The sequence below is a fragment of the Thunnus maccoyii genome, chromosome 9 (assembly GCF_910596095.1).
Source record: "Thunnus maccoyii chromosome 9, fThuMac1.1, whole genome shotgun sequence".
Lineage (NCBI taxonomy): Eukaryota > Metazoa > Chordata > Actinopteri > Scombriformes > Scombridae > Thunnus > Thunnus maccoyii.
The window spans coordinates 33,223,729-33,248,833 of NC_056541.1; the positions used below are offsets into that span (position 1 = coordinate 33,223,729).

Here is a 25,105-nt window from a genome sequence, read left to right on the forward strand (position 1 = left end):
CAGTATCCGACCAAATGTGAAATATGGTCACAATCCTTCTGTACCTGAGTTATGGCGTTGAATAATGGCCAGAAAAGAACATTATGATGTCACAGTGAAGTTCATCACTTCATTATTTTATCCTATTAGGCATGTGTGTGAAACTTTGTCATAATTAGCATATGAACTCTTGAGTTATGGTAAAAAACGTGTTTTGTGAGGTCACGGTGACCTTCACCTTTGAGCACCACAATCTAATCAGTTGATCCTTGAGTCCGAGTGGATGTTTGTGCAAGATGTGATGAAATTCCCTCCAGGCGTTCCTGAGATATTCCAGTATTACAAGAACGGGATGTACAGATGGACATAGTGCCTCCGGCCACGACTGTCACCGGCGCAGAGGCATTACTCCCTAATGTGGGTCAAGCTCCATAACATGGACACTACATTCCCCATAATGCAACTTGAAAGTGTCTTTCATTAGACCCCGCATGCCTCAGATCTGTCCATCCCCTCAGTTTGTTACAGGTTTTCTGATATGAACTTGTTCTCTCTGAACTGACATCAATATGATCCGGATTATTTTCTGACTTGACATAGAACATTTTATTTACTACACAGCGTTGTGCTCGTCTCTACAAACTTTACACTGAAAGCAGAACACAACATTAAAGGTGTGACGCTCCAGTTTGACAGGTGATCTATGGAGAACAGAGCCTGTATTAGTCAAACTGATCAAAGTAGAAGTTTGGACAGGTTTCCAGATGTTAGCTGTAGCACTTTAAGAGGTATTTTGGCCTGTTTGTATTTGATTTCAGCATTTGATAGTTTTTATTTATCAGCATCAAGCATAAGTCTGGCATTGATTTTGTTTGCAGTCATTGTCTAAAACAGACAGGAGGTGGGATGCTTATATGTGTGCACCAGCACTTGTGTTAGTGTGCTGCCCTCATGTGGTATCACTATTATCAATATCAAGATGACAAACAACACTTATGGAACAGCTGCAGCTACATTAGTCTAGACAAATACTAGCAGGAAGTTTAAGTTAAACACAATATTTAAGAGGCCTTGAACTCTCACCCTACATACAAACTTTACATTCCAAACAGCACAACAACCAAACATGTTCACTCCTTACTTTGTTCAAGTGTTTCATTACCACTGAAATCAAACCCAGTTATCCAGACTGAATAGTGAAATGTTCTTTTTCACTGGGCAGACCTGGAGATCTTAAAGCCACAAACACTGAGAGACCAGTGGATGTTTCTTTGTGGATGTCACAACAAAGACACCTTCATGATTAACTCATTCTGTAATTTATCATTTTAGCTTTAATGGAAATGAGCGATTGGTGAACCATACTTAACCTGCAGTATGGAACTTTTACATATAAATGAACGTCTGTTACATTCAAACCTCTCTGAATTTCAGCCTACCAGAGATTTTAATCTGGTGTTGTTTGAGCTAGCTTCCAGTTAGCCCTCTGCTAACTTGAATGGGGATAAAATCATTTAATCTTTCAGCTCTTCTAGACTTTCCAAATGTTACTGGACCAAATGTATCAAATTCTGATATTGAAACAAGTCTTTTGTTGGGGTTTTGTGACGCTCAAAACAACGTATCCACCATTTTACAGCTGCAACAGTAGTGACGGTGTAGGCTGCTGTCTTATACTCTCACTGTCAGAAAGGGGAAAACACAAGTCCCAGATTCCAGCTTTGAGAAACTGGTTCTGGCTTTAACATACAGATGTTGAAGGACAAACTACACAATTCTTTGTCTTTTACACAGATTTTATTTTGTCAATAGAAAAAGCCTCTAAGCTTTGACTGCAAATTTGCGGATCGAGTACAGGAGGTCTTTCCTCTGCTGTTTCTTGGTTCGCAGACTCTCTTCATGTTTGTTGAGTCGGCGACGCAGAGCTCTGGTCTTCTTGGGTCTCAGATCCAGGGGCTTGTACTTCTTACCCTGAAACAAATTAAATCGACTTTCAGTAGATTGTAAAATTAAAAATAAAAGTTTCTGCCCAAATGAATGATAATCATATAGTTTATACAGTCAAACACTAAGCAAGGCTTTACATATGTTGCCATGGTTATTTCAATAATCAGCTGTAGCTACATTAGTGGTAGGTGGCCAGAGTGGGAGAACATCACCATCATTATCACCATGGTAACACTGACTGCAACCTCTGCAATACCTTCAAAACATTCCTCTGTCTGAGCTAGTGGACGTTTAGGAGGTGCACACAGTCATCACTTATCAAACAAACAATATGCTTGCTAAAGCATAAGATATTCAGAGTGAGTACACTAATTTCCCCTTGTGGCCATTTTCTGAATTGTTTATCTTGTGTTGGGGAACATCATGTCTAATCTTACTTTAGAATATTTAAACTCCTTCAAAAACCTGCATGCAAACAACCAAGGGTAGTAACATACAGGTTAACAATGTTAGATGTTATTGACTACAGTGTTGAAATAGAAATGTTAAAGCATTAGTTTAACTGTCAACTCCTGTGAAAAGCCTAATAAAAAAATAATATCTTAGAATTATTGCAGCCCATTTAAACAATCATCATGGATTATGAGGAACATTCAGGTCATCTCAAGTCTCAGTCTTTTGGTAAGCAGTTGTGAATGCATCAGCAAATCATCAGCTCACAAATATCATCTTGGACGAGAGCACTGAAGTGTGTGTGTACTGCATGAAGAGCAGTGTGAGGAAACTGGTCTGCTGGTTGCTCTCACCTTGTAGAACTTCCTCAGGTTCTCTTTCTGTGTCTGGTTGATTACAGTCAGGACTCTGGCGATGGACTTGCGGACAACGCGGCTGTAAAAGGATGAAAAACTGAATTAGCCTCAGCAGATATAGCTGTACACCAATCATGTTATAATTAATAAACCCTACAAACAACAACACACTGGTGTTTTGTTTTTTCTCTTAGGGGGGTGGTTAACAGTCCTGGATTATGAGGAACATTCAGGTCATCTCAAGTCTCAGTCTTTTGGTAAGCAATTGTGAATGCATCAGCAAATCATCAGCTCACAAATATCATCTTAGACGAGAAGCCTGACCCCCGGCTAGCCAACTGTAGGGATGGGTATGGTTAAGATTTTTTTCTCTTTTTTCATTACTAAAGAATTGAGTTTACTTTTTTTTTTAAGAGTCACTATATAACCTCAATAATCTTTCACTGGAAATAAGTCTAACATGTTAATAAAGTAAACATTCTTGACATCAAAATACTAAGTGAAGTTTAGAAAGAATGAAGACCACAGACTGAGTCTTATTCTGATCACCTTCTCTTCACAAGTCTCTTGATCACTACCCAACAAATGAGCCAGTTGTAAGGATGGGCCATAGTGCTTCATAAAGACACATCAGCACCTGTACCATATGTACCAAATTACACCGACATCTTACAGCTCCACACAGTATCTGCATCATCCTGGTCTACTTCGCTGAGAATGATGGTCTTAAATCATTTCCACATAGTACGTACATCTTGGAGAGCTTGGATGCGGCTCCACCGGTCACCTTGGCCACACGGAGCTGGGACAGTTCATTCTTCAGGTCGTCCAGCTGCTTAAGCAGCTCTTCCTTCTTCTTGCCCCGCAGATCTCTTGCCTTGATCTTGGCCTGGACCATCAGAGAAAATAGAGACATTAGTTAGCGACGGTGTTGTGTCGAAGTATTTTTCCCTTAACTTGAACCCAACCGTATCCCTAACACCAACCGGTCGTCTCCTTAAGTGCTTACCCTGACCCTATGCTATCATTAACCTCTACCAGTTATCTCTGCTACACCGAACAATAACCTACACCAACCGCGGACGTGGTGCTACGGGAAACACATCTTTACCGGTAGGGACACATTATTTGAGGGGGGGGAACAGACTCCGACACTGCATTAATAGTGTCAGACACGCCATTAGCCGAGCTAGCATGGCTCGTTACGGTTAGCAGACCTGATAATGATACGCTTTTAACGGTATTCGGCTTTTTTGCCAGGCATGACTTATTCAAACTATCTAAATTCAGTATTCACACAGATATATTGGTAGTCCATGAATACAGTTAAGACTTTACAGCAGTAGTCACATTCAGCGGCGTCAACCGAGTTGACGTCGCTCGGTACAGTCGCTCTATAAAGTAACGTATTTCTAAATTCCGGTGGCAGCCTACTCATCTACACATGCACCAACAACTACCTAAGGAGTTTATGTTCACATATTTGACCAATTTGACCGACTGTAGACGAGATAAACATGATAAATATGATATTTTGTGACCCAGCAGCGGATCCTCACCATGTTTCTTCTCGCTGCCCTGTTGGAAAGGCCGGACGTACCGCGTGCTCACAAAAAAGTAGCTTCCGGAGAATTCTTCTTCGTCTGTTGAAATGATCACGTTGACAAATTGAAAACAGCGCCGCCGGCGGGCGCAGCGTCGGAGGAACAACGGAACCAAAACGGGAGGACAAATATGAGAGAGGAAACCACGAAAAAAGCAAACGGAGTCAAGAAATAACCTTTCCTAATACCCGAGAAAATAAAAAATCGGTTCTAATGGTAAAGTCAGAATAAACAGGACACACGTAGGTTATGTTCTCTATATTTTGCAATTAAATCACGTAAACTGACACCAAAACTGAAATGTTGCAATGTTGCATATTAAGTGATGTATTAGGGAAAAATATGAATAAATCATTAAAAATTCAGTTTTATACAAGTGTTTAAAATAAAGATCACTGTAAGAAACATCATAATATGGATAGACTGCTCACTGGAAATACGTGTATAAAAATTAGGCAATTGCAACTTGTAGAACGGAATGAAGGGAAAATGTATTTTCCCACCAGATGTGCAGGATTTGGAACCAGAAGGCATGATTTTTATCATTCAGATTTATTATTAATAAATGTGGGAAAATTAAACCTTCGTAGTGGTAGCAGTTAAATACTTAAAAGCGAAATACAGAAAAGCTGTAGTGATTGTACAGTTATGTTTCAGGGTTTGACACAGCAGACTCAATCAGGTTAAAAAGTGCTTTTTTTTTTTAGTTTGGTTCTCATGGAGACAGTATATTACCCAGTGGAGTCTGGCTGACTACATCAGTCTGCTGTGTTATTAGTAACACTAGATGATGACAGTGACAGTATGTATTCAGCAGATACTACCGGTGCAGTGACTGATAGACGGCACCCTGACGTTTGTATTTTACTGTATGCATATTCCTGGAGTGAATACAAATTGTGAATCTTCTGGTTTGTAGAAATGAAGAATATTGTAAAAGACTGACCGGACTGCTTTAGGGAACAACAGTGCAGTTTAACAGCAGCAGGCATGCAGATTCCCTCGGCTGACGTAAAAACTGACGTAAAGAATTAACTCTTGGTGTTGTGACTGAGATCACACTGAGGGAGGGCAGTGATGGGCAGTGGGACTGAGTAACAAGCTGTGAGAAACAGAAGTTGGTTCAGATCTATGATGATGATGATAAATACTGCAACTGGTCACATCAAACCATTTACATCCACTGATTTATAAAGTTCTTAATGCATACAGTATGTACATATTTCTATGTATAAATAGACATGTGGAATGTACTTTCATTTACATTTGCAAAGGCAGGTAAAGGTAGAGCATGTTCTCATTTCATCATTTACAGAGCATTCACTTATTTTATCACATTATAATTATTACCCAAATGGTCAACTATACTCAAAATCATTCATACTGGTGTTAAAGGACATACAACAGTCTGTGTGTTACGATTGTATCAGCTGTGGCAGCCATTTGTGTTCCTCCAGCACCAGCACTTCAAACTTTTTTTTTACCCTGAACTGAGCCTCTCACTCTCAAGCTCTACAGGTGTTTACTGGTGGTTCAGGTTAGGAGCATGGTTAGATTAGACTCTCCCAGTTCATGTGACAGGAGCAGGACCTGAGAGCACGGTCTGATTAGAGGCTCAGCTCATTGTGAAAACAGGCCAATGGCCAAGCAGTTATCTTCAGTTCTAAAGAAAATGAGCTGTTCTGACTAGAGCCCATCCAATTTTTATCAAATTACAGACAGATCAGTGAATATGTCTGCTGACTTGCAACAAGAAACTGATGCAGAAATACCAAACATGTGAGGTTATTTAGAAACAGTGTTGCAGTTATAAAGTCTGGTCACCAGAAGGAATTTGCAATTTTATCAGTACATACAGTATCATGTCCACAATTCTTTCTCAGCCAAACCGAAAATTGGTTTATATGTTTTTGTTTAAATATGAATATCATCAGATTTCTTTAACTCTAAAATACCAGTACTGGAATTGGCCTCAAGAATCAGGCTCAGGCTCTAGTTCAGACTATCTTGATGATACAGTGGGATGAAACATGATGAAAATGTAATTTTAAAGAGAAATGAGAGCAATTACAGTACCAGTCAAGTCTGGACACACCTTCCCATTCTCTTGAATGAGAGTACTGGTACTGTACATTTCACTGTTTAAGACAGATACACCCCCGACTCAACCCGGTTCATCCTGACTGATCATGAGTCAAATATCAGTGTTGACATTTCTCTTCTGGACAGAAATTCCAGCACTCGTTTAATGAACTCTGTCATTTTGAATCAAGGAACTTACACTAATTGTACTCTCTTTCTTTCACTGCTATCGTTAATATTTCAGCAGATAATTATGAAAAACCAATGTAGTGCTATTGGAGCAAAAAAAAAAAATGGTTGATGATATTTTTATGACTCTACAAGTAGACTCATTTGGGTCCTCTGACATCAGTGTGAATTATTTATGTCCATTTGTCAGGTTCTATTTAATAAACTCTTCCAGTATCTTATACAGGTCATTAAAATGACACATTTTCATTAAGAAGCCCTCTGTGATTTAAAATGAAAGAAAAACCAAGTGACAAGTTAAAAGGTCCCTCAGCAATCAAAGGCTGTAGTGTTTGTCCAGTGAAGATCCGACAAAAACAGATGTGACTAGTTTGAATCTGGGCAGAAGTGAGGCTGTTTTCCAAATGCCGGTCAACTTAGTCTGTTATTTTCTTACACGCCAACTTGCTTTTTGCCATTTTCACTGACGGGAAAACATCAGATTTGTGCCATGTGTGCGGAATCAAATGGGACAATTTAACCTCCAGTGTCAGTTTACTCTTCATGATTCTTTTAGTCAAGATCCCATCTGCCTCAACCGTTTGTGTCATTTTAAAATCAACATCTGATTATAAATAGGCCTTTCTCCCTCCACAGACACTGTGCAGCCCTTCTGTCCCCACAGAGCAGAAAACAACCGTCCGGAGCAAACTGTGGGAGGCTGTTCAGAGTTTAAAGCTAGAGTCCTGCTCAGTGATGGGAGCCACGCAGGAAGGTTTTCCTTTATTTCCCTTCTCTCATCACTTTCAGCTCTTTCTGCTGTCATCAGCTCCAGCTGGTTGAAGCGCCTGAGATTGAAGGCCGGATGATGCCCTTAGGAGAAGGCTTGGATCCAAACCAGGACATCTAGAACACAAAGCGTACCAGCCATCAGGTGAGATTACAATAGAACTGACCCAGAGGAATAGACAGGACTACATATCAACATGCTTTTATATTAAGATTCAAAGATTGTATATGTTTATATTATTAAACACAAGACAACATTATGAGCCATTTATGAATATTATTATTTTATTGCATCATGCATTTTTATTTAAATTATTATTATCACATTAATTTCCTCAATATCAGAAAAGCTGCGTTTCATGAGGCTGCTAGTTTATGCTTCCCGTAGCAGAACATTGTCTGAGCTGGACTGAAGTTCAGTGTTTCAATGCAATATTTCCTCCAATAAATATTTCCTCCAATAAAAATGCGATTAGCATGCTTCTGCAAACTACAACACATCCAGCCTGCAGCTGCTCCACAGTAAAATACTGCCAGAAGAACACTATATGCTGTTAAATGAAGTTGTATATTATATCATAGATACATCATGTATATATTTTATCACAAGAAACACAATGTTTTAAGGAGTCTATACTTGCAGCCAGTATCAGTTTTCAGTTGATGGTGTGAACTTTTGAAAGACTTTCAGGGGGGAAAACTCACAATACTTTAATATTTTAACAGGCAATTGTCCAATTTGAGAGTTTGGGGGCACAAATAATAATAGCACCTATCATTAACTACATAAAAAAATATAAATCTCTAATTTGTAAATTGAAGAAATGAGGTTTTAGTAGCACTGATACAGACAGGATGTCTGAATACAGTCACTGCTGATCAAACACTGACCTTGTATTCCAGAGTTTGCTTCAACATGTCTTCCTCCTCTCGTGTGAAGTTCAACAACACAGATACGGCTCGTATCAGCTGGTACGCCTGTGAGAGTGACAACACGACGTAGATTCAGACTGTGTGACTGAGTCAGGTGCAGTTGTTTAGTCTTCAACAGCAGACAAAAGCTTGAGCCCTGGTGACTTACCTCAGCCTCTCTGGATGACATGAACTTGAGGACGACGTGTTTGAGATACTCGAAGTTGATCTCTCGTGAGTCGTTGAGGTCTGAGGTGTTGGTCACCGTGGTGTTGGAGGCCGGGGGGCTCGGGCTGAACGCGGGCAGCGGGTCTGGACAAACCCTCTCTAGTTTTTCTGCTCTGCTTTCTGTCAACTTCTCCTTCACCTCAGCTTCAGGCTCCGGCTTCAACTTCTACAGAGCACAAAGAAGGAAACACCTTTATTTACTCCCAGATGATCCTGCAATAGTTTCTAATCTTCAGTTTTCATTAATATAAGTCTGGTGTCAATGAGTCAAGTGCAACTTTTAAGCCACATCAATGTTAGAATGACTTTAGGTCTTATAACTGGACTACTGAGGATTTACTGAGTCTCACCAGTTCCTTCTGCAGAGTCCTCTTCAGTTCTGCCATCCTCTGCTGCAGCTGCTTGATGGTCTGCAAGACAACAACCAGTTTCATCAAACCTCTTCTTCTGAAGATTTAACATTCATAACTACAGTAAACGTGTGGTCGTTGAGCGGAGATGACAGGATGTGAATAGAGAGCTGTCTGACCCTGTTCTTGTCGCCGAGCTCCTGCTCCAGCTCTCTGTTGACCTTCTGGATGTGATCCAGGTCGTCCACCGTCACACTGCCGTTCTGATCCTCCTCACACACCGCAGGGCTGTGAAGCTGCTCTGTCAGGGTTTCCACCTCCACCTCCAGGTACGAGATCTGGACACACACACACAGACCATTAACCAAAGTTTGATTCATGATACAAGTTGAAATGATGATGTAGCAGAAAATAGCTTATACAATGTGAGAGAATAAGAATATATGTTCTGTCTCTATTTTTAGTATTCCACTGACTAAAAGGATTGAATCAAGAACATAGTCTGCAAAATGATCAATGACAATAATCGGTAGTTGCGGCCCTAAAGTTTTTGTTAATGTATAGTATTTGTCACCAATTATAACTTCTATGAAGACATATTTTACATTATTACAACTAGTATATTGTCATTCATTATCTGTTTTTATACGGGCATCCACTTGGGTGCCCACAGGAGGAGTTACAGCTGTTGACATTCATTACACTTTTACATACTGCTTCTAAATGCTAAACAGGGTGATGTAAAGTGTTACCACGATCATTTTTAAGGTCAAACTTGAGTCTTAAACTTGAGCTCTAAATATGGAACCATGGATGTCATCTTTTATGGGTGATGCTTAAGTCAATAATCAGCAAGAAATGAATCCCAAACAATTTACTAATTTTGCTTACTACATCAGCTCCATTCACCAACATGGAAAGATCATATGCTGAGGTGTTGATCATTTGTGAAAGTAGCCATCACTCCTGCCATTCTAGCCTCGTCTGAGCAGGTACAAGATACGAGTAAGTATATCATATCTTAAGCATCCACTGAGTATCTGCTCTTTGCGCGGGTGATAGGTGGATTCCATATATTCTTCTGAAGCAATGCTGTATGTGTTATTCTAGAGCATGTCCAGTATGTGTGTGTAGGTGCTAACCCGCGCTTGGCAGCCATCTAGCTGCTGTGTCTGGCTGAGCAGCTCTTCCCTCAGGCTCATCAGCTGAGAGTCTTTGTCCAGCTCCATCTGCTCCAGCTGGACTCGCTGCCGCTCAAACTCCTCCTGCAGCTGGACCAGTGACGCCTGCCGACTCTGCACCTCTGCAACACACAAACGTTTAGATGTTTGATTTCTTTATGTGCCAAAAGGGGACAAATTCAAGTAATCACGCTATGAAATGTGTTTTTAAAAAGAAATCACAGATAAAAGTAGTGAATCAGAACACATATTCTGCAGAGTGACAGCCGAACCACAGTTGTGTTAGTGTTTGTAATCGCTGCATTACTACAATGACTTAATTCATTTCTAAGAGGTTTTTCCAGCTCAGGAAGCCAATTCATGATTCTGAAAAAGAAGAAGAGGAAATTCAAGTAGCAATATTTGTCTGTGATGGATGTAAAGTGTGTGTACCATTCTGGAGTGCTTTGATGTCTTCTTCTCTCAGTGCTAGCTTCTCACTGACGGTGGACACTTCCTGCTGTGAGCTCTGTAGAGATACGGTCATCTCTCCAACCTGACATGAAGCACACACAAACACTTTTCATTACACACTGCACATTTTCACACTTACAATTGAGGTGTAATGACCATCGCAGCCTCCAGAGGGCGCTTCAAACTTTCTCTCATTAGAATGAAAACCAGCTCTGAATGTGTTTTCCATTGTTTTATAATCTGTGAGTGATCAAATAAAGGTCCACATGTGTTTGTGACTGGTCCAGAGGGGAGAACACTTCATTCTATACTATTTATAGATTATTTATGGGTGCCCATATGTTGCACATGTCGTGTGTTTGCCTACAGACCTGTGTTTGCAGCTCCTCCTTCTGTCTTCTGGTTTCTTCCAGAGCTTTGGCGATTTCAGTGCTTACTGTCTGCCGGCTGTTCAGCTCCACCTGAGTGAATACACACAAGACAGGGAATGAGGACTTTATTTATTCTCTATGTGTCTAGTGGATATGAGCATTTTAGTGAATGTTCAGTACTTAGTATGTAGTTTGTGGCTATGTATTATGTTACTGTATGTTACTTTTACAGACTCTGATACTCAATGTGTGAGTTCTCATCCTTCAAAATGTGAATATATACAGTACATTCATGAAAACCTAATGTGTTCTAGTGGGTCTAACCGTGCATTGCTCCAACTCTTCTGTCCGCTGTCTCAGAGAGGAGTTTGCCTCGTCCTTCTGCTTCTCCAGATCAGCCTGCCGCACAACAACAGGGGAGAGAAAGTGTTAATCAATATAAGACAAATGGTTTCCATGCTGCGAACTCTTTTCACTGCAATAAATGTATTTCTATGAGCAGTTATTCCAGCGCTGATTGAGAGAATAATAAGCAGCCTCTTGGGATGAATGGAATACCAGCGTGACTACTGCATAGTGTTACAGATTATAAAAGAAGAACATACCAGCCTGTCCTGCATGGTTTGTCTGTCTGTCTGTAATGAAGCGATGCTTCCCTCCAGCCGACTGGCCTTCTCTTCACTCTGCTGCTGCAACAAACACACCTGCTGATCCAGAAAGGCCTTCTCTGCACTCCACTCTCCTTGCTGGAAAACAAATGCATTATTAAACACGCGCGTACAAAAAGCCATTTTTACTTGATTTTAACCAGATTTAAAGTAAAAGGACTTGAGTGCACAAGGATCTTTCTATTTTACTGATGGCTACAGCTTACATATCAATAGCTTATTGTATTAATTAATGTACATTATGAGAAAAAAGTGTTTTCCTGAGCAATAATCTAGAGATACAGTTTTAGATATAATAGAAATAGCAACCAGGGATTCACTTCATGTAGTAGTTGAGTTTGTTTCTGACAGGTGATGAATCAGGTGTTCTGTATTGTTCTGCAGAGGTCAGCCACGTCAGCCCTGACTCCCTACTGCTGATATGATGCAGACAAGGTTGTGTCATTTTCTCATGAATGACATGTGTTTAGTTGTTTTTCTGACTGATATTCTATGTTTACAGACAGCAGGTAAGTATTTTGATGATGCTACGTGTTGTTCTGCATGCACACTGGTGCTGCACGGTCTGGACAACCTTCTAAAAATGGATTTCTTTGCTGTGTGAAATCTTGTGCTGAAATCAAAAACATACGCTGTTGTCTTCATACTGCCACCAGATGACACCACAGTCAGGAATTTTCTGGGTTTTTTTGTGGATAAACAGAGACTATGATGATGTTGAGAGACAGTGTTAATTTGTTTTATATGATTTTATTTACTTGCATAATTTTGAAAATATGCATTCTGTGTTTAAAAAGCTTTTAATGAATAATAAATAATTGCTGAGCATGCCCAATGATTGATGAAGGAATGTGCTGTTTATATTCTATTTTTCAGTGGTTTTCCTTCTCTCAGCTGGCTGTGTACTCAGAGTCTAGCTACTCTACCACTCTGCCAAATATCAAACCTATTTCTGTCCTAAAACAGACCGAACATGGCTGATGAGTTCTGGCTCGTTTTGTGATCTAACAGTAACAGGGACTCACCAATTTTTCCACGTGCTGCTGTTTCTCTGTGATCTGCTGCTCTGCACTCTTCAGTCGCTCACTGCTCTCCAGGACTTGCTGTTCCAGGTTCGCTATCTGAAACACAGTACAGTGCAATGACTTTCACACTGAGAGCGACATCAGTAGCCAGTCAGCAGAAATCTATTTATTTTCTATCAAGGTGAGGAAGCAGACATATTAAAGTGAGTCCAGCCAGATCAACCTGACCGTTGCTGAATCTTTCAGTGTCAGACGATCTTAACTGCACTTCTTTGATCCCCTTAACCATCAAACTTAAATAATATGAAATGCTTCAATCAAGGTCATTTAAAGCTTCTCAGTTCTCTTGTTGATAATTAAATGTAAACATCTCAAATATGATGCTTAGAGAATATTTGATACTCACTTTGAAATCAAATGAATCATCATACAATCATACAGTTTTATGAGAAATGAGAAAATGTGTCCAAACCTTTGACTGGTAACTGTAAGCATCAAAACAATGTGACATTATGAGCAGTGATGCCTCTTTTCTGGTTAATATTTTAGCAGCGGGTCTGCTTGCTTGCTTACTTGCGTGTCTGTTCTCTCTCTGTAGGCTCTGGAGGACTCGTCTTTGTGTCGGAGGAGAGTCTGCAGCTCCGTAATGCTGCAGCTCATTTTGGATACCTGAGGTCAGATAAGAGACACGCGTGTTGAGCTGGAGGGATATTCTGTGACATAAGTTCATGACCTGTTCTATCTACTGTAAGAACGCTTTTCTTTTGACAACTGAGTCTATTCACAATATGAAAGCTGGCGAGGTCACACTTTGTTTTAGTCTCAGTAGCATCAACTGGGTAGAGCAAGGTTCGGCATGTCATAGCTTGCACTACTTTTATGTTGATTTTCATCAAACCAAAACAACATTCCCTCTAAACCCATAGTTTGGAAACATGTCTGCTAATTTAGCACAATGAGTAAATATATAATATTTAATGAACAGAATTGATATTTACAATCATGTGGCTGCAGATTGAGTGGTAATAGATGCAGGCTGTAGGGTTTAGAGAGTAGTGAAATGTTTTACCTGTGCCTCCAGAGAGCTGACAGTATCAGCATGGTTTGTTTTAACAGCCAGTAGCTCTGCTCTGGTCTCTTCCAGACTTTGCTCCAGACTGGATTTCTGAAAATTGACAGCATTGGTAATTAGACCTAGAGATGCACGATATTATCGGCACATCATCGGTATCGGCCGATAACGACTCTAATATGAAAAATCAGCATCGGCCATTTCTGCCGATTATTAGAGGCTGATTTGTCGCCTTCTCCTCCTCCGCCTGACTGCGCTTCCCTGCACGGACTGTTTCACCCTGATGGTCCCGGTGCTTCCTCCGCAGGCTCCGCTTCACTCAAGCTGCCCGTCAGACCCGCTGCTTCTTCCCACTTAATGACAAACCAGGGCTCAGCGCTCCGGTTGGATCCACATGCAGAACCGGGGCTAACGTTAGCTGGGAGGCTAGCAGAGGCTAGCTGGCTGTGCTTCTCTCTGGCCATGCTGCAGCTAACGTTCCACTAGCCTCTCAGCTAACGTTAGCCCCGGTTCTGCATGTGGATCCAACCAGAGCGCTGAGCCCCGGTTTGTTATTCAGGTTAAAGTGGGAAGAAGCAGCGGGTCTGACGGGCAGCTTGAGTGAAGTGGAGCCTGCAGAGGAAACACCAGGACCGTCAGGGTGAAATGAAACAGTCCATTGAGGAGCTGCACAGATAGGAAACACCTCAGCTGACAGGATGTACCACTCTGTTTTTTCTTCAATATGATTCCCTGGCGGGCATAGTCATAATGACATTTATGTGAAGGCAAGCTTAGATTATATTTATTAGTTTTACAGTCTGTGATCAATAAAATACCACACCATCAAATTACCCTCCAAGAGTTATGTGTTATGTGTTAGTTGAGAGCTGTATGTCCTATCAACGAATCTGCTGTGTCCCCTGCTTGACTGTCAATCCACAAGTCTCAGTTCATTGTAAATAAAAAAAAAAAGATTACTAAAACTAAACTGAAGACTCAGAACCACTACTGGCCTAAACTAGATATTCTTCACCTCCTGGAGAAGCTCCTGTAGATGCTCGTCCTGGCTCAGGTTCCCCTGCAGACGTCTCTCCAGGGAGGTCACTTTCTTCTGAAGGTCCACCAACAAGCGCTCCTTGTCCTCCTCCGACACAGCAGCCTGAGGATATGAAGAGAAAACATGTCCAAAAACAGGCACAGAATCCAGGCTCCCTCATCTTCACACTAAAAACTTTTCAAATAATGTGAAAGACGATAACAACTGGAAAAACTCTTTATGTTCTGACCTTTTGTTGTTGCAACTTCAGGGCGTCATGTTCAGTCTGTAGATCGTGGAGGGACTTCTCTAAAGATGACACAATACTCTGTGACTGAAAAACAAACACAAATTATGTAATTCACTCGACGCATGAGCGATGAATGAACAGCGTTACTGACTTCAGTGTAGTTTCTGTTCAGGACTGACCTTTTGGAAGTCTTCAGAGATCTGCTGGATGACTGACTGCAGCTCCTGACATTGTCCCTCCAGCTCACTGATCTTCTTGTCTGCCTCCTCTCTGAGCAGCAGCAGTTCCTCTCTGCACAAACCCAATGATACACACTCCATCTTCACTCGTGGTGTTCGTTCACAATATTCATAGTCAACGATAAATGCAAAATTACAATTTCTAGATCATAAATGACTTTTGGTGGATTCCAGATGCCACATTGAACTTCCTTTCTTCATGTTGCATGACTTCTTACCGCTCTATTTCCAGCTCAGCATTGAGTGTGCAGCTCTCCTTGTGTTGCTGCTGCAGAGCCTGGAGTTTCTCCCGGGTTTCAGAGAGCCCTCGCTTTGCCGAGTGAACTTCAGCCTCCTTCTGCTGAAGCTCCCGCTCCCGCTGGCCCAGCTGCTCCTCCTTCCTCAGCAGCTGGTAGACACAGATGGGAAACAAAGCATAATTAAGAAATATACTATGCACTTTAGAAAACAGTGTTATGAGCCCAGGTCAAATCTCATCTAAAAAACTATTTCAGGATCAATCGCGTTCCCTCGCGGTTATGTGCAAGTACCATGTGTTTGACTTTAGCGAGCTCCTGCTGCTGAAAGCCCTCCAGTTCATCCAGGTCATCCCTTTTCTGGAAGAGTGTCAAGCTTTGCTCCATCATCTCCTCCAGCCGGGCTGAAAGTGCAGCCTTCTCCTACACAAACACAGCAGTTACGTTACACCAACACACACTCACACAGTCCGGTTTCAACACATGTGCAGGTTTCTATCATCACCTTTTCCAAAACGGCCATCTTCTCCATCCATTCCTGCAGGTGACAGATAGAAAAACGATGATGACACCAGCCACAAACCAGCACTGTACTACACGTGACACCAGAGTAGCGTTTACCTGATCCTTCTTGTCCAGTGCCAGAGTCATCCCCTCTGCCATTTTGGCTCTGCTGGCCTGGTGAGTCTCACTCTGGTCTTGAAGTTTCTTAATGGATGCTAGGCAGCAAAAGAGAGAGAGAGAGAGAAAAAGAGAGGGAAAGATGGAAAACCATACAGAGGTTTGTACGCAACCAAAGAGAACAGAAATATTAAAACAGCACAGACAGTAAAACCGTTAGTAGCTGTGGAAAGTTAGAGTCCGATTAAGAAGTGTGTTCATCCGAGAAGCAAAGACAGGCAAAGACAAGCGATGCATGGCGAAAATTAAAACGCAGTTTGTTTAAGCTGACACTGCAAATAGCCATGTGCGGATTTAAGAAAGAAAAAAAAATCCACCCTAAAGTAACAAACAAGGCTTCATCTCTGTGAAGCTGCACCGTTCATTACAACTCACAACAAACTGATACGGTTACGACTCTGCCCTGAAGCACAAGAAGAAACACTGTGGGGTCGTTCAAATCCAACAGGTTTAATCTAACGGGTTACGCCTATTAGACTGATGACACTTTGGCCTGAGGAGCAGCACTAGTGGAAAGCTCATATAGTGTCATTCTGTAAGGAGCTTGAATGTTCTCAGTATGATTTATGACAACCTGCCGATTAGATTGTGATATTAAGATTCTCCCTCAGAACCATAAATACAGTAAATCCCAACAATGCTGGACAGACAGTATGAGGAGAAAGTCATCATCAGTTTCTCCACTGGCATTAAGCTCCACAGACCAGAATGCAACACGGCTAGAAGACATGTTGAGTTGTAGCTAGTGAGCTATATTTCTATCATACAGTCTATGTTTCTTCCAACTGAAAGCTTTATATCACATGTTTAGCAGCTGTTGGAAACTGTTAGCTCAAGTCAAAGTAATCAGGGCAAGTTAAGGGAAAATGGATACACCGACAAAGTAAACAACAATACATAAATAACGCAATTAAATCAACGTGCTGAACAAATACCAGTGTGAAAGACGTGAAGGTGGATTTTTAAGATTAAAAAAGGAAAAAGCATCCAGCGCTCCCAAAGCAAACTTCTAAAGCCCGTGATATTAGCATTTTCTGGAGTAAAAGGTTGTCTTCATGGGAAGAAGTGATGATGTGCTTGGTGATGGTTGTTACAGCCGACAGACAGATGAGAGAGAGAGAGGAAGCTAGTCGGGAGGAGAGTAGAGGTACGTACAATCCTGATGCTTTTCTAATGCAATTTCAAGCTTGTCCTTGGTCTTCTGCATAATTCGTAGCTGCTCAGCGTAGTCTAGTGTTGGGAAGTAGGGTGACGGGATAGGGTATCATCGAGAGCACGCACGCACACACACACACACACACACACACACAACCACACACACACGCACAAAAACAAACAGGAAGAGGGAACAGGCAGATGACGGTAAAGAGAGAGGCAGGAGAGAAAGTGAATAAAAAAGGAGAGGGAGAAAACAAAAAAGGGAAAACATGGTTGAGAAATAATGGAAGGTAAAACTGCTAATGATTTTCTTATGTGAGAAAACCATACTGGTTAAAAGGCTGCGTGAGAATGTGCGACCTTTAACCTTTTCTAGGGATGCAAAGTCATATACGCCACCCAAAAGGAAGAGGAGCTATTATACTGAGTAGAGGAGAAACAAAACTCAATAAAAATACAAATATATCAGGACTTTTTCCTATTAAATACACACCCACATCAAGAAATGATCACATTCATTCTGACACATCAAAATAATCACCAGTAACACCAGTAACAAGAAAGATAAGTTGCTTTCCTGTTTTAAATTAGAAACAGGAAAAGGAAACTGTTTTTCCAGGACAAACGATTAGAGCTGCAACTATTCATCCATTAGTTAACAACTATTAAAATAATTTGATAGTCGATGAATCATTTTGAGTCATTTTTTAAAAATTCTCTGATTCTCAAATGTGAATATTTCCTGGTTTCTTTAGTCTTTTTTTGGACGGTTGGTCGAGACATAACAAGACATTTTAAGACGATGTCACTTTGATCTCTGGGAAACTGTGATCAACATTTTTCACCACTGACTGACATTTTATGAACAAAACAACTGATGACAACAGATTAAATCGATAATGAAAATAATCATTAGTTGCATAATGATTTCAAACTTTCTGGCTTATTTCTCACAGTGTCACGCTCCATTTGACACTGATGTTTAACTGGAAATTTCTGATTAGCTGCCACCACCTTTACTGCCAAATGGACTCACCCAACATTAAAATCTGGCTCTCTGGCAAACTTACAGTATGTTAAACCAGCTGACCTGAAGAAAGTATTCAAGTCAGGCTCTTAAAATGTCTGTAGTTGTGTCACACAAAGACTAAAGCACAGTTTAAATGCTCAATAACTGATAAATGTGATTTATTTTACAACACACTTTTGAACTGGCTACTGACAGTTAGTTTGAGCTGCAGCTCGTAAACCAAGAGTTCCAAGTTTCACTAGCAAGACCAGTGTTTCATCCAATATTTTGTCTGTTATGTGTGTCATGTTTGTCTGAATGCTTCTCTTTTTTTGGTTGGTCCTGTGTGCTCACACTGGCAGGCCTATCTATCATTTTCTCATGGTCTGACACTTGTAAACTAAAGCTCTTATTTGTTGTGGGTGTGACTGAAAATTGCTAGATATGGGATATTGAGTTTTTTTTAAATAGGACGCAATTTGAGCTTGGTCATCAGAGTTGCCCTTAATGGTTTTTTAACTTTAATGATTCATTACATCATTAACTGGCAGAGTAATACAGAGGAAAATTCCATTTCCTGGTTTATGTTTCATGAGTTGGTCATGCGATCAGATTATTCAGTAGCTATGAAAATGTCTGTTGTCTACAGGCCTGTGCATCACAGGTACAGGCTGTGCTCAGGCTTAAATGTCAGGTACTGTTCTCTCCTCTCCGCTGCAGGCTGAATCTCTCCAGCTGTTTAACCTCGGTGTGACACGTCTTACCTGATAGCTTGGCCTCCAGCCTCCGAATCTGATCGTTCCTCCTGAGGAGCTGAGCGGGCAGGTCATCCCTGGAACTGCTGCCATCAGATGCCTGAAGACACACACACACACACACACACACACACACACACACACACACACACACACACACACACACACACACACACACACACACACACACACACACACACACACACACACACAGTATTAGGTAGCTCTTAATATTCAGCCAGTTCATACCGGTTCATTTAAAAGTAAATATCCTCTTGCTCTTTATCAGTCACAATTAATCAAGCTGTGACATTTGAAACACTTCCAGGGTAAGTGACTACTCCTTCTATCTGACGTATCTGATCAGCCAATCAGCTGCAGGAATCATAAAAACTTATATGAATGGTTGCAGAAAGGGAAGGTAGCACCAGTTCTATCTAAACAGGCTGAGTGATTCATTGTACCAAAAACAAAGTGTCACATATCAGCTGCCTATATTGCTACTCAGTGACTTGGACAACACTAAATAATTTAACCAAGTGCAACTGATACTACACTATAGCCTCAGGAGTCTGGATTCCCTGGTGAGGGACTGAACTATCCCTGTTAGCTCCAATGAAAGGAGCTTAACCAGATATAGGTTTCCTTCACAAGCAAATGACTCTTCTCTTGAAAACAATATGGACATAGATCCACAAAACTCTAAAAATATGACTGACAAAAACAGGTCAACAGGGCTTCATGTTACACTGGTTGGTCTTAAGACTTAGTAATCAGTATCAGTATCTTGGCTGAATGGCATGTATTCAATACAAAAGATACCAGCCCAGTAAGTCATCATTATTCTATAAAAATGTCAGTCACACCCAACATAATGTACCTGCCTGACTGGTGCTTCTATCACGGCCCTGGAGTCGTTTTCCACAGTCAGAGTGACAAACGACAGGATCACCTGTTTTTCAGATGACTTTTCATTATCCTGTCTTTCCACTCTCACCATCAGTACTGGAAAATAAATTGTATACCAAAAAATCGGATTTCAAGCTTAACTGCTGCCTTTTTAATTCAGACTCTGATTATGCTTCTATATATTCTCCTGTGAACATCAGCGAGGGGAGAGATGTGGTACTGGTCACATCTATACATTTGTGCGGGGATGTTGCACGTTGGGATGGTCCCTGGGGCTCGATTATGTCAGAGAGAGGCAGTAAAAGGCTCTTATCCAGCCACAGAGGGGATTACTAATGCAGCTGGACCCCGGCCATCAGCATCAACCCGGAGCTGCCCGAGAATCTCCAACATTTAGACAACTGGCCTAAATATCAGAGTGCAGACAGACATACACGCCGTCTACCAACATTCAAGGTGCTGTGTGTTCACACTGAGCACGTTCTGAGGTGACAGCAAATATAGATTCAGGTACAGAGAGAATCTAGAGAAAATATGGGTCATTCTGTTTTAGAGGCCGCTGTGCTCACTGCCATGTTCAGACCAGTTTAAGAGCCGTAGAAGAAGAGACACTTTGCTTTCATTGGCTGTTTATAGAAATTCCTGCTCTGCTTGCGAGAATCCAGTGAGAGTGAAAAGTCCCTTCTGTGTGTTGTATGAAGATGTTTGCTCCACCGCACTGGTATGAATAAAAAAAGACAAGGACGGATGAAAGGAGGGAAAAGGGGAACTCCATCAGATTTACACATCAGTGTGTTTACAGGTGTTGGGGAGTATGACTGCATGTGTTTGTGGCTCCAGAGGGGGCTGTGTGAAATCTAATAAATTAGTGATGTCACTTGAGTCATCTGGGGTGTGGAGTTAGAACAAAGTGAGGTTAGCAGACCTCTGTAGCTCCTCATCTCTGCTAGAGGCTACATTAGCCGCTACTATCTTAAAGTTACTACAAGGAACTTTTAACTGCTTATGAAACAGTCTCATGATGCCTCTATATGACCTACATAAGCAAACGAGACCATCAGCAAGAAGATTGCCTATTTCTATATAGTGCCACCGGGTCGGATTTCCCGTGAAATCCGATTAAACAATTTACAGGCAGACTGGAAGAGTCTATGTTTATATTACATGTAGCATTGTAGCACGAGGGAGTACAAAGACGTTACTAGGACGAGGGGAGGACGTTTCTCTTCCTTTCACAACATTAAAAGTCAAGTTAGACTTGTCGGTTTCCCCGAGCACCAGCAAGGGAGAGAGACAGACCCACACCACGCACAACCCTGTGGGAAGGTGGTGTGAATGCAGCCTTACATGTAACCTATGTGTCTAAAACAAAAAAAGTTTACTTTGCTTCACCATCCTCATATTACAATTATTAATCTTACATAGCCACAAATAGATACATGACTTCATCGTTATGCATCCTGCAAACAGCTGTGTTTAAAAAATAAAAGCAGTATTAAAAATAAGTATTGTCTTTCTTTTTGCTTCCAAAACAAATGCACGCCATAACCAAGATTTTACCACACAAGGTGGTGGTGCTTATGGGAAATGCAGTCTTCATTCCAGGAAAACACTACAGTTTCTGTTCAAACACAAAGTGAAAGTTCCTTATAGTAACTTTAACACACCTGAATGTCTCTCCGATACTGGAAATCAAGTTGACATGCGGGTGATGTAGGCGTGCAATAAAGAAGACAGTATGTCTGGTTCTGCTGTATCAATTTTGATTGATACATGACAATGTAATGAGTGCGCGAAGCTAAATCTCATATCAGCTGTTTTAGAGGGTGAGAACGAACTTTCCTTCACACCTTTACAATACAGAGATGCTACTCTGTGCTCCTTTAAGGTAACAAAACCCTCACTAACTACAGGAAAAGACTACAGAAAGCAGAGGTTTATGGGTATATAGAGACAGATGTTATTCCGATTCCCAGCAGTGTCTTCTTATCTGATCTGAACACTACAAAAGCTTAACAAATGTTTAATAAATATTAATTATGGAGTGTTACAAAGTATGAATAAAACATTCTAGCAACTGGTGTAAAACTACACTGTTTAATAGTGTATTGAAATGCTGTTGAAGGATAACAACAATTTATTGCCTTTATGACAGCCAATAAACTCCAGGATATAAAAAGCTCTTTGATTTATCCTCCAGGTCGGAAACAATTATAACAATTACAGATGACTTCATTGAAAGTGGACATTTTTTCCAGTTTCATATGCGGGATTAAAATTAATCAGTTAACTACTTTACTGTTTTTAAATAAACTGTTCTGCAAATATTGCTGCTGAATTAATTCGTCAGATCTGAACTGTAGTTTAGACCAAAGAGGAGTGAACTGATTAATGGTATGTAATGAGTATTTTAATCTAATGTAAAGAAACCTCCAAACAATGGATGGTTAAATACCAAAGATGTAGACTATCTAGGAAATCAAAGGTTTCAAAGCATTAGGCTACTTACAAAATCATCCCCAGAGTCTGCCCCCACTGAGGTGATGGATTCCTTGCTGATGGTGCGGGGTATACGAACGCCACTCCGCGGTGCTGTGGCAGCCTCCTCTGCAATCTTCTTCTTCAACTTGGCAAACATTTCTGTCCTGTCAGTGTCTCTTTATGAGTGCAAATAGCAGCTTCTGGTGAGTATGGGACACCACACAATGCATGGAGTTCACGGCTCCTCGTTCTGAGAGCTGAAACAGAGATGCGTCCTTATGCAGAACCGCTCACAAGAAGACTGTCGTGGTAATTCCATTCCGCTACATCTGGAAAAACAGAGAGAAACACTTATTACAAGCCAAAATTTACAACAGTGGCCACTTGTCTACATAAGTCACATGTCACACTGTTGTAATGTGCCTAACAACAAGATCAACACCTACTGTTCCTGTCTGTATTTTGGATAAATCTAATAATGAAAGAGATGAGTGCTGACAAGTCCCTCGTGATAATAATGGAAGAGCAGTTTTGAACTACCAATAAAAGACAGACTACAAATGCTGGCAAAGTGTGGTTGTGATTAGCTACTCCCTCTACCCTACAAGAAAATGTGGACAACCAAACTAGCTATCGCTTCAAAGTATTTGATTGATTATGGATAGCTGGCTGGAAAATGATGTGTTTGTCAAAATCTATAATATGCCACTGTGGCTGGATGAAAATGTTTCCCACAACTGTCCAATATTACGTTAATAATTGTGTTACTCAAAGCAGATGACAACCTTCCGACTTCTTCTTTTGTAATGCAAACTGCACCAGACCTTTACATTTTTTAGGGCACTGCAAAACATGTTTTTTTACAGCTGAAAAAAAAAAACATGAATCGAAAACTAATCGCACAAAAAGCAAAAAAAATGTATTTGAAAAACATTCTTTTGCAGCCGGAGTTTGTAACTACATTTGTTCCTATGACTGCACAGTGTAACGTTATCAAAACTAAACTCAACCTCATAGTTAATGTGTCGACAAGTCAGGTCAGAAATAGCATCAGTCTAAAAGCTCTGTTATGCTTTATTATCAGTGTTAATCCCATTTGGCCATGTACTACTAGTTTTGACAGCCAGCTAGCTCTTCTAGCCATAACAATGAGAGTTAACGTTACCACCGCCGGCTGATGTTAGCTATCGTTAGCTTGCTCACTCACTGAAGTCGCCTTTCTCTTACCATATTAACTTCGGTTAAAATATCAGTCCGACGCGTTTTCAGGTCCTAAGTGACTGTACGTTTGCCCTTCCTCTGTGTACACTCCGGGAATACCTATCGTTGTGTCAGTTGACACGAAGTCGCTTGTTCCGTCTCGTCTGACAAGCTAACTGCTAGTTGGTGAGCTACACGTAATCACCCCAACCCATATGACTGAAGACGTCACGGCTGTGACTGTGTTCATTGGCTAAGAAGACATGTGAGGCGGGGAAACGTGGCTGCAGCAGCCAATAACATGACAGCATGCGCCATCTACAGGCAGGAAAGGTAATAGTAGGAGCAGACCTGTGAATGCGCGCACACACACGCACACACACACGTTACTATAGCTGCTTATTAATTCTGTTATGGAATAATAACTATTAAACTACTATAATAATCACTTGATACAACTTAGTTTATTAGTACAGATATTATCAACAAATCACAACTGTCCTCCAGCCTGAAATTGCCCCATGCTGCCTCTGCAGCAATAGGAGCGGCAGTAAATGTCCACTGTAGGGCTTTCCCTGGCCCAAACATTAGGAAGGTACTGATGACTTTCTTCACATGACATGAGGACTGAAAGAAGAAACAGTTTTTGAATTAACAGTTTCATTCACTCTGTTGAAACTGTTACTCCTTTATTCCAGTAGAGATTTTTTGCTAATTTTGTGCATATTTTTGCCATCATATGCTTAACTTTTTGTGTTGGAACAGCTGCATGTGAAAAATGCTCGCCTGTTACAGCAAATACTGCCTCCTTTCATGTAGGGCTATTACTGCAAAGACTTTCATGAACACTATTTTCTGACAGTAATTTATCATCTAAAAGCTTAAAATGTCTTCAGTTTTGCAGGTTTTCAGGAACCGAAACCTGTCAATGTTTTATTCCATTCTATCCTCGCTCTCATAATGCCCAAACAACAGACTAACCAAATAAGGCTACTGTAAGAGTCAAGCAGCACAGTGATTATTGGGTTAAGTTAAAAATGTATGAGAAAGGCTGTGAATGTGGTACACATATAAGCTGGTCTGCATGTTTAAATTAAAATTTAAATAGCGTGTATCTTTGTGCTAAGATGCTCTCACAAAGAGAGACGACTGTTTCTCCCCTGTTTGCTAAGAATTTGCCAAATTGTTGCCGAGTTGTTGCACCCTAATTAACTCTTTATTATACACACAAATGAACACAAATCTGCCTCCTAATAAAGGCTGCTTATTGACTTTAATCAAGATACCAATGTTGTTTAACAAAAAGAGGGAGTTTGGCACTAAAAAGATTGTAACGTTGAAAGATATCTACTTGATTTGACTCATTTGGACGCTGAAGTTTCATATTAGCTTCAGATAAACGTTTAAATACATTTTTGCACAGAGGGAGGACTGTGGATTCTGTCCTCCATCACTTCCATTGTAAGGTCATTATGAAGGGATCTTCTAATGGTCAGTATGAACAGGAGGAATGATTACAGCAAGAAAAACT

General features: G+C 40.8%; 2 protein-coding genes across 3 annotated transcripts; both read right to left on the reverse strand.

Moving 5' to 3' along the window:
• Window positions 1-1,757: 1,757 nt before the first annotated feature.
• rpl35 (ribosomal protein L35) lies at window positions 1,758-4,398 on the reverse strand. Its single transcript, XM_042421219.1, has 4 exons — window positions 4,295-4,398; window positions 3,488-3,624; window positions 2,733-2,814; window positions 1,758-1,950 (listed from the first exon to the last, which is right to left on the reverse strand). The coding sequence occupies exons 1-4, from the start codon at window positions 4,295-4,297 to the stop codon at window positions 1,801-1,803; spliced, it is 372 nt and encodes a 123-aa protein (XP_042277153.1). The 5' UTR covers window positions 4,298-4,398; the 3' UTR covers window positions 1,758-1,800.
• Window positions 4,399-5,499: 1,101 nt separating this feature from the next.
• golga1 (golgin A1) lies at window positions 5,500-23,801 on the reverse strand. 2 transcript variants are annotated; one of them, XM_042421218.1, is made up of 24 exons: window positions 23,695-23,801; window positions 22,403-22,703; window positions 18,994-19,084; window positions 17,218-17,292; window positions 16,003-16,100; window positions 15,887-15,919; window positions 15,676-15,804; window positions 15,364-15,533; window positions 15,086-15,197; window positions 14,907-14,990; window positions 14,654-14,779; window positions 13,636-13,731; window positions 13,140-13,235; window positions 12,567-12,662; window positions 11,479-11,619; window positions 11,198-11,272; window positions 10,874-10,963; window positions 10,482-10,584; window positions 10,011-10,171; window positions 9,048-9,206; window positions 8,869-8,928; window positions 8,460-8,684; window positions 8,270-8,356; window positions 5,500-7,495 (listed from the first exon to the last, which is right to left on the reverse strand). In XM_042421218.1, the coding sequence occupies exons 2-24, from the start codon at window positions 22,529-22,531 to the stop codon at window positions 7,415-7,417; spliced, it is 2,517 nt and encodes an 838-aa protein (XP_042277152.1). In that variant the 5' UTR covers window positions 22,532-22,703; window positions 23,695-23,801; the 3' UTR covers window positions 5,500-7,414. The 2 variants fall into 2 exon arrangements, with proteins under 2 accessions (XP_042277152.1, XP_042277151.1); XM_042421217.1 differs by having other exon boundaries at window positions 23,602-23,801.
• Between the last annotated feature and the right edge of the window lie 1,304 nt (window positions 23,802-25,105).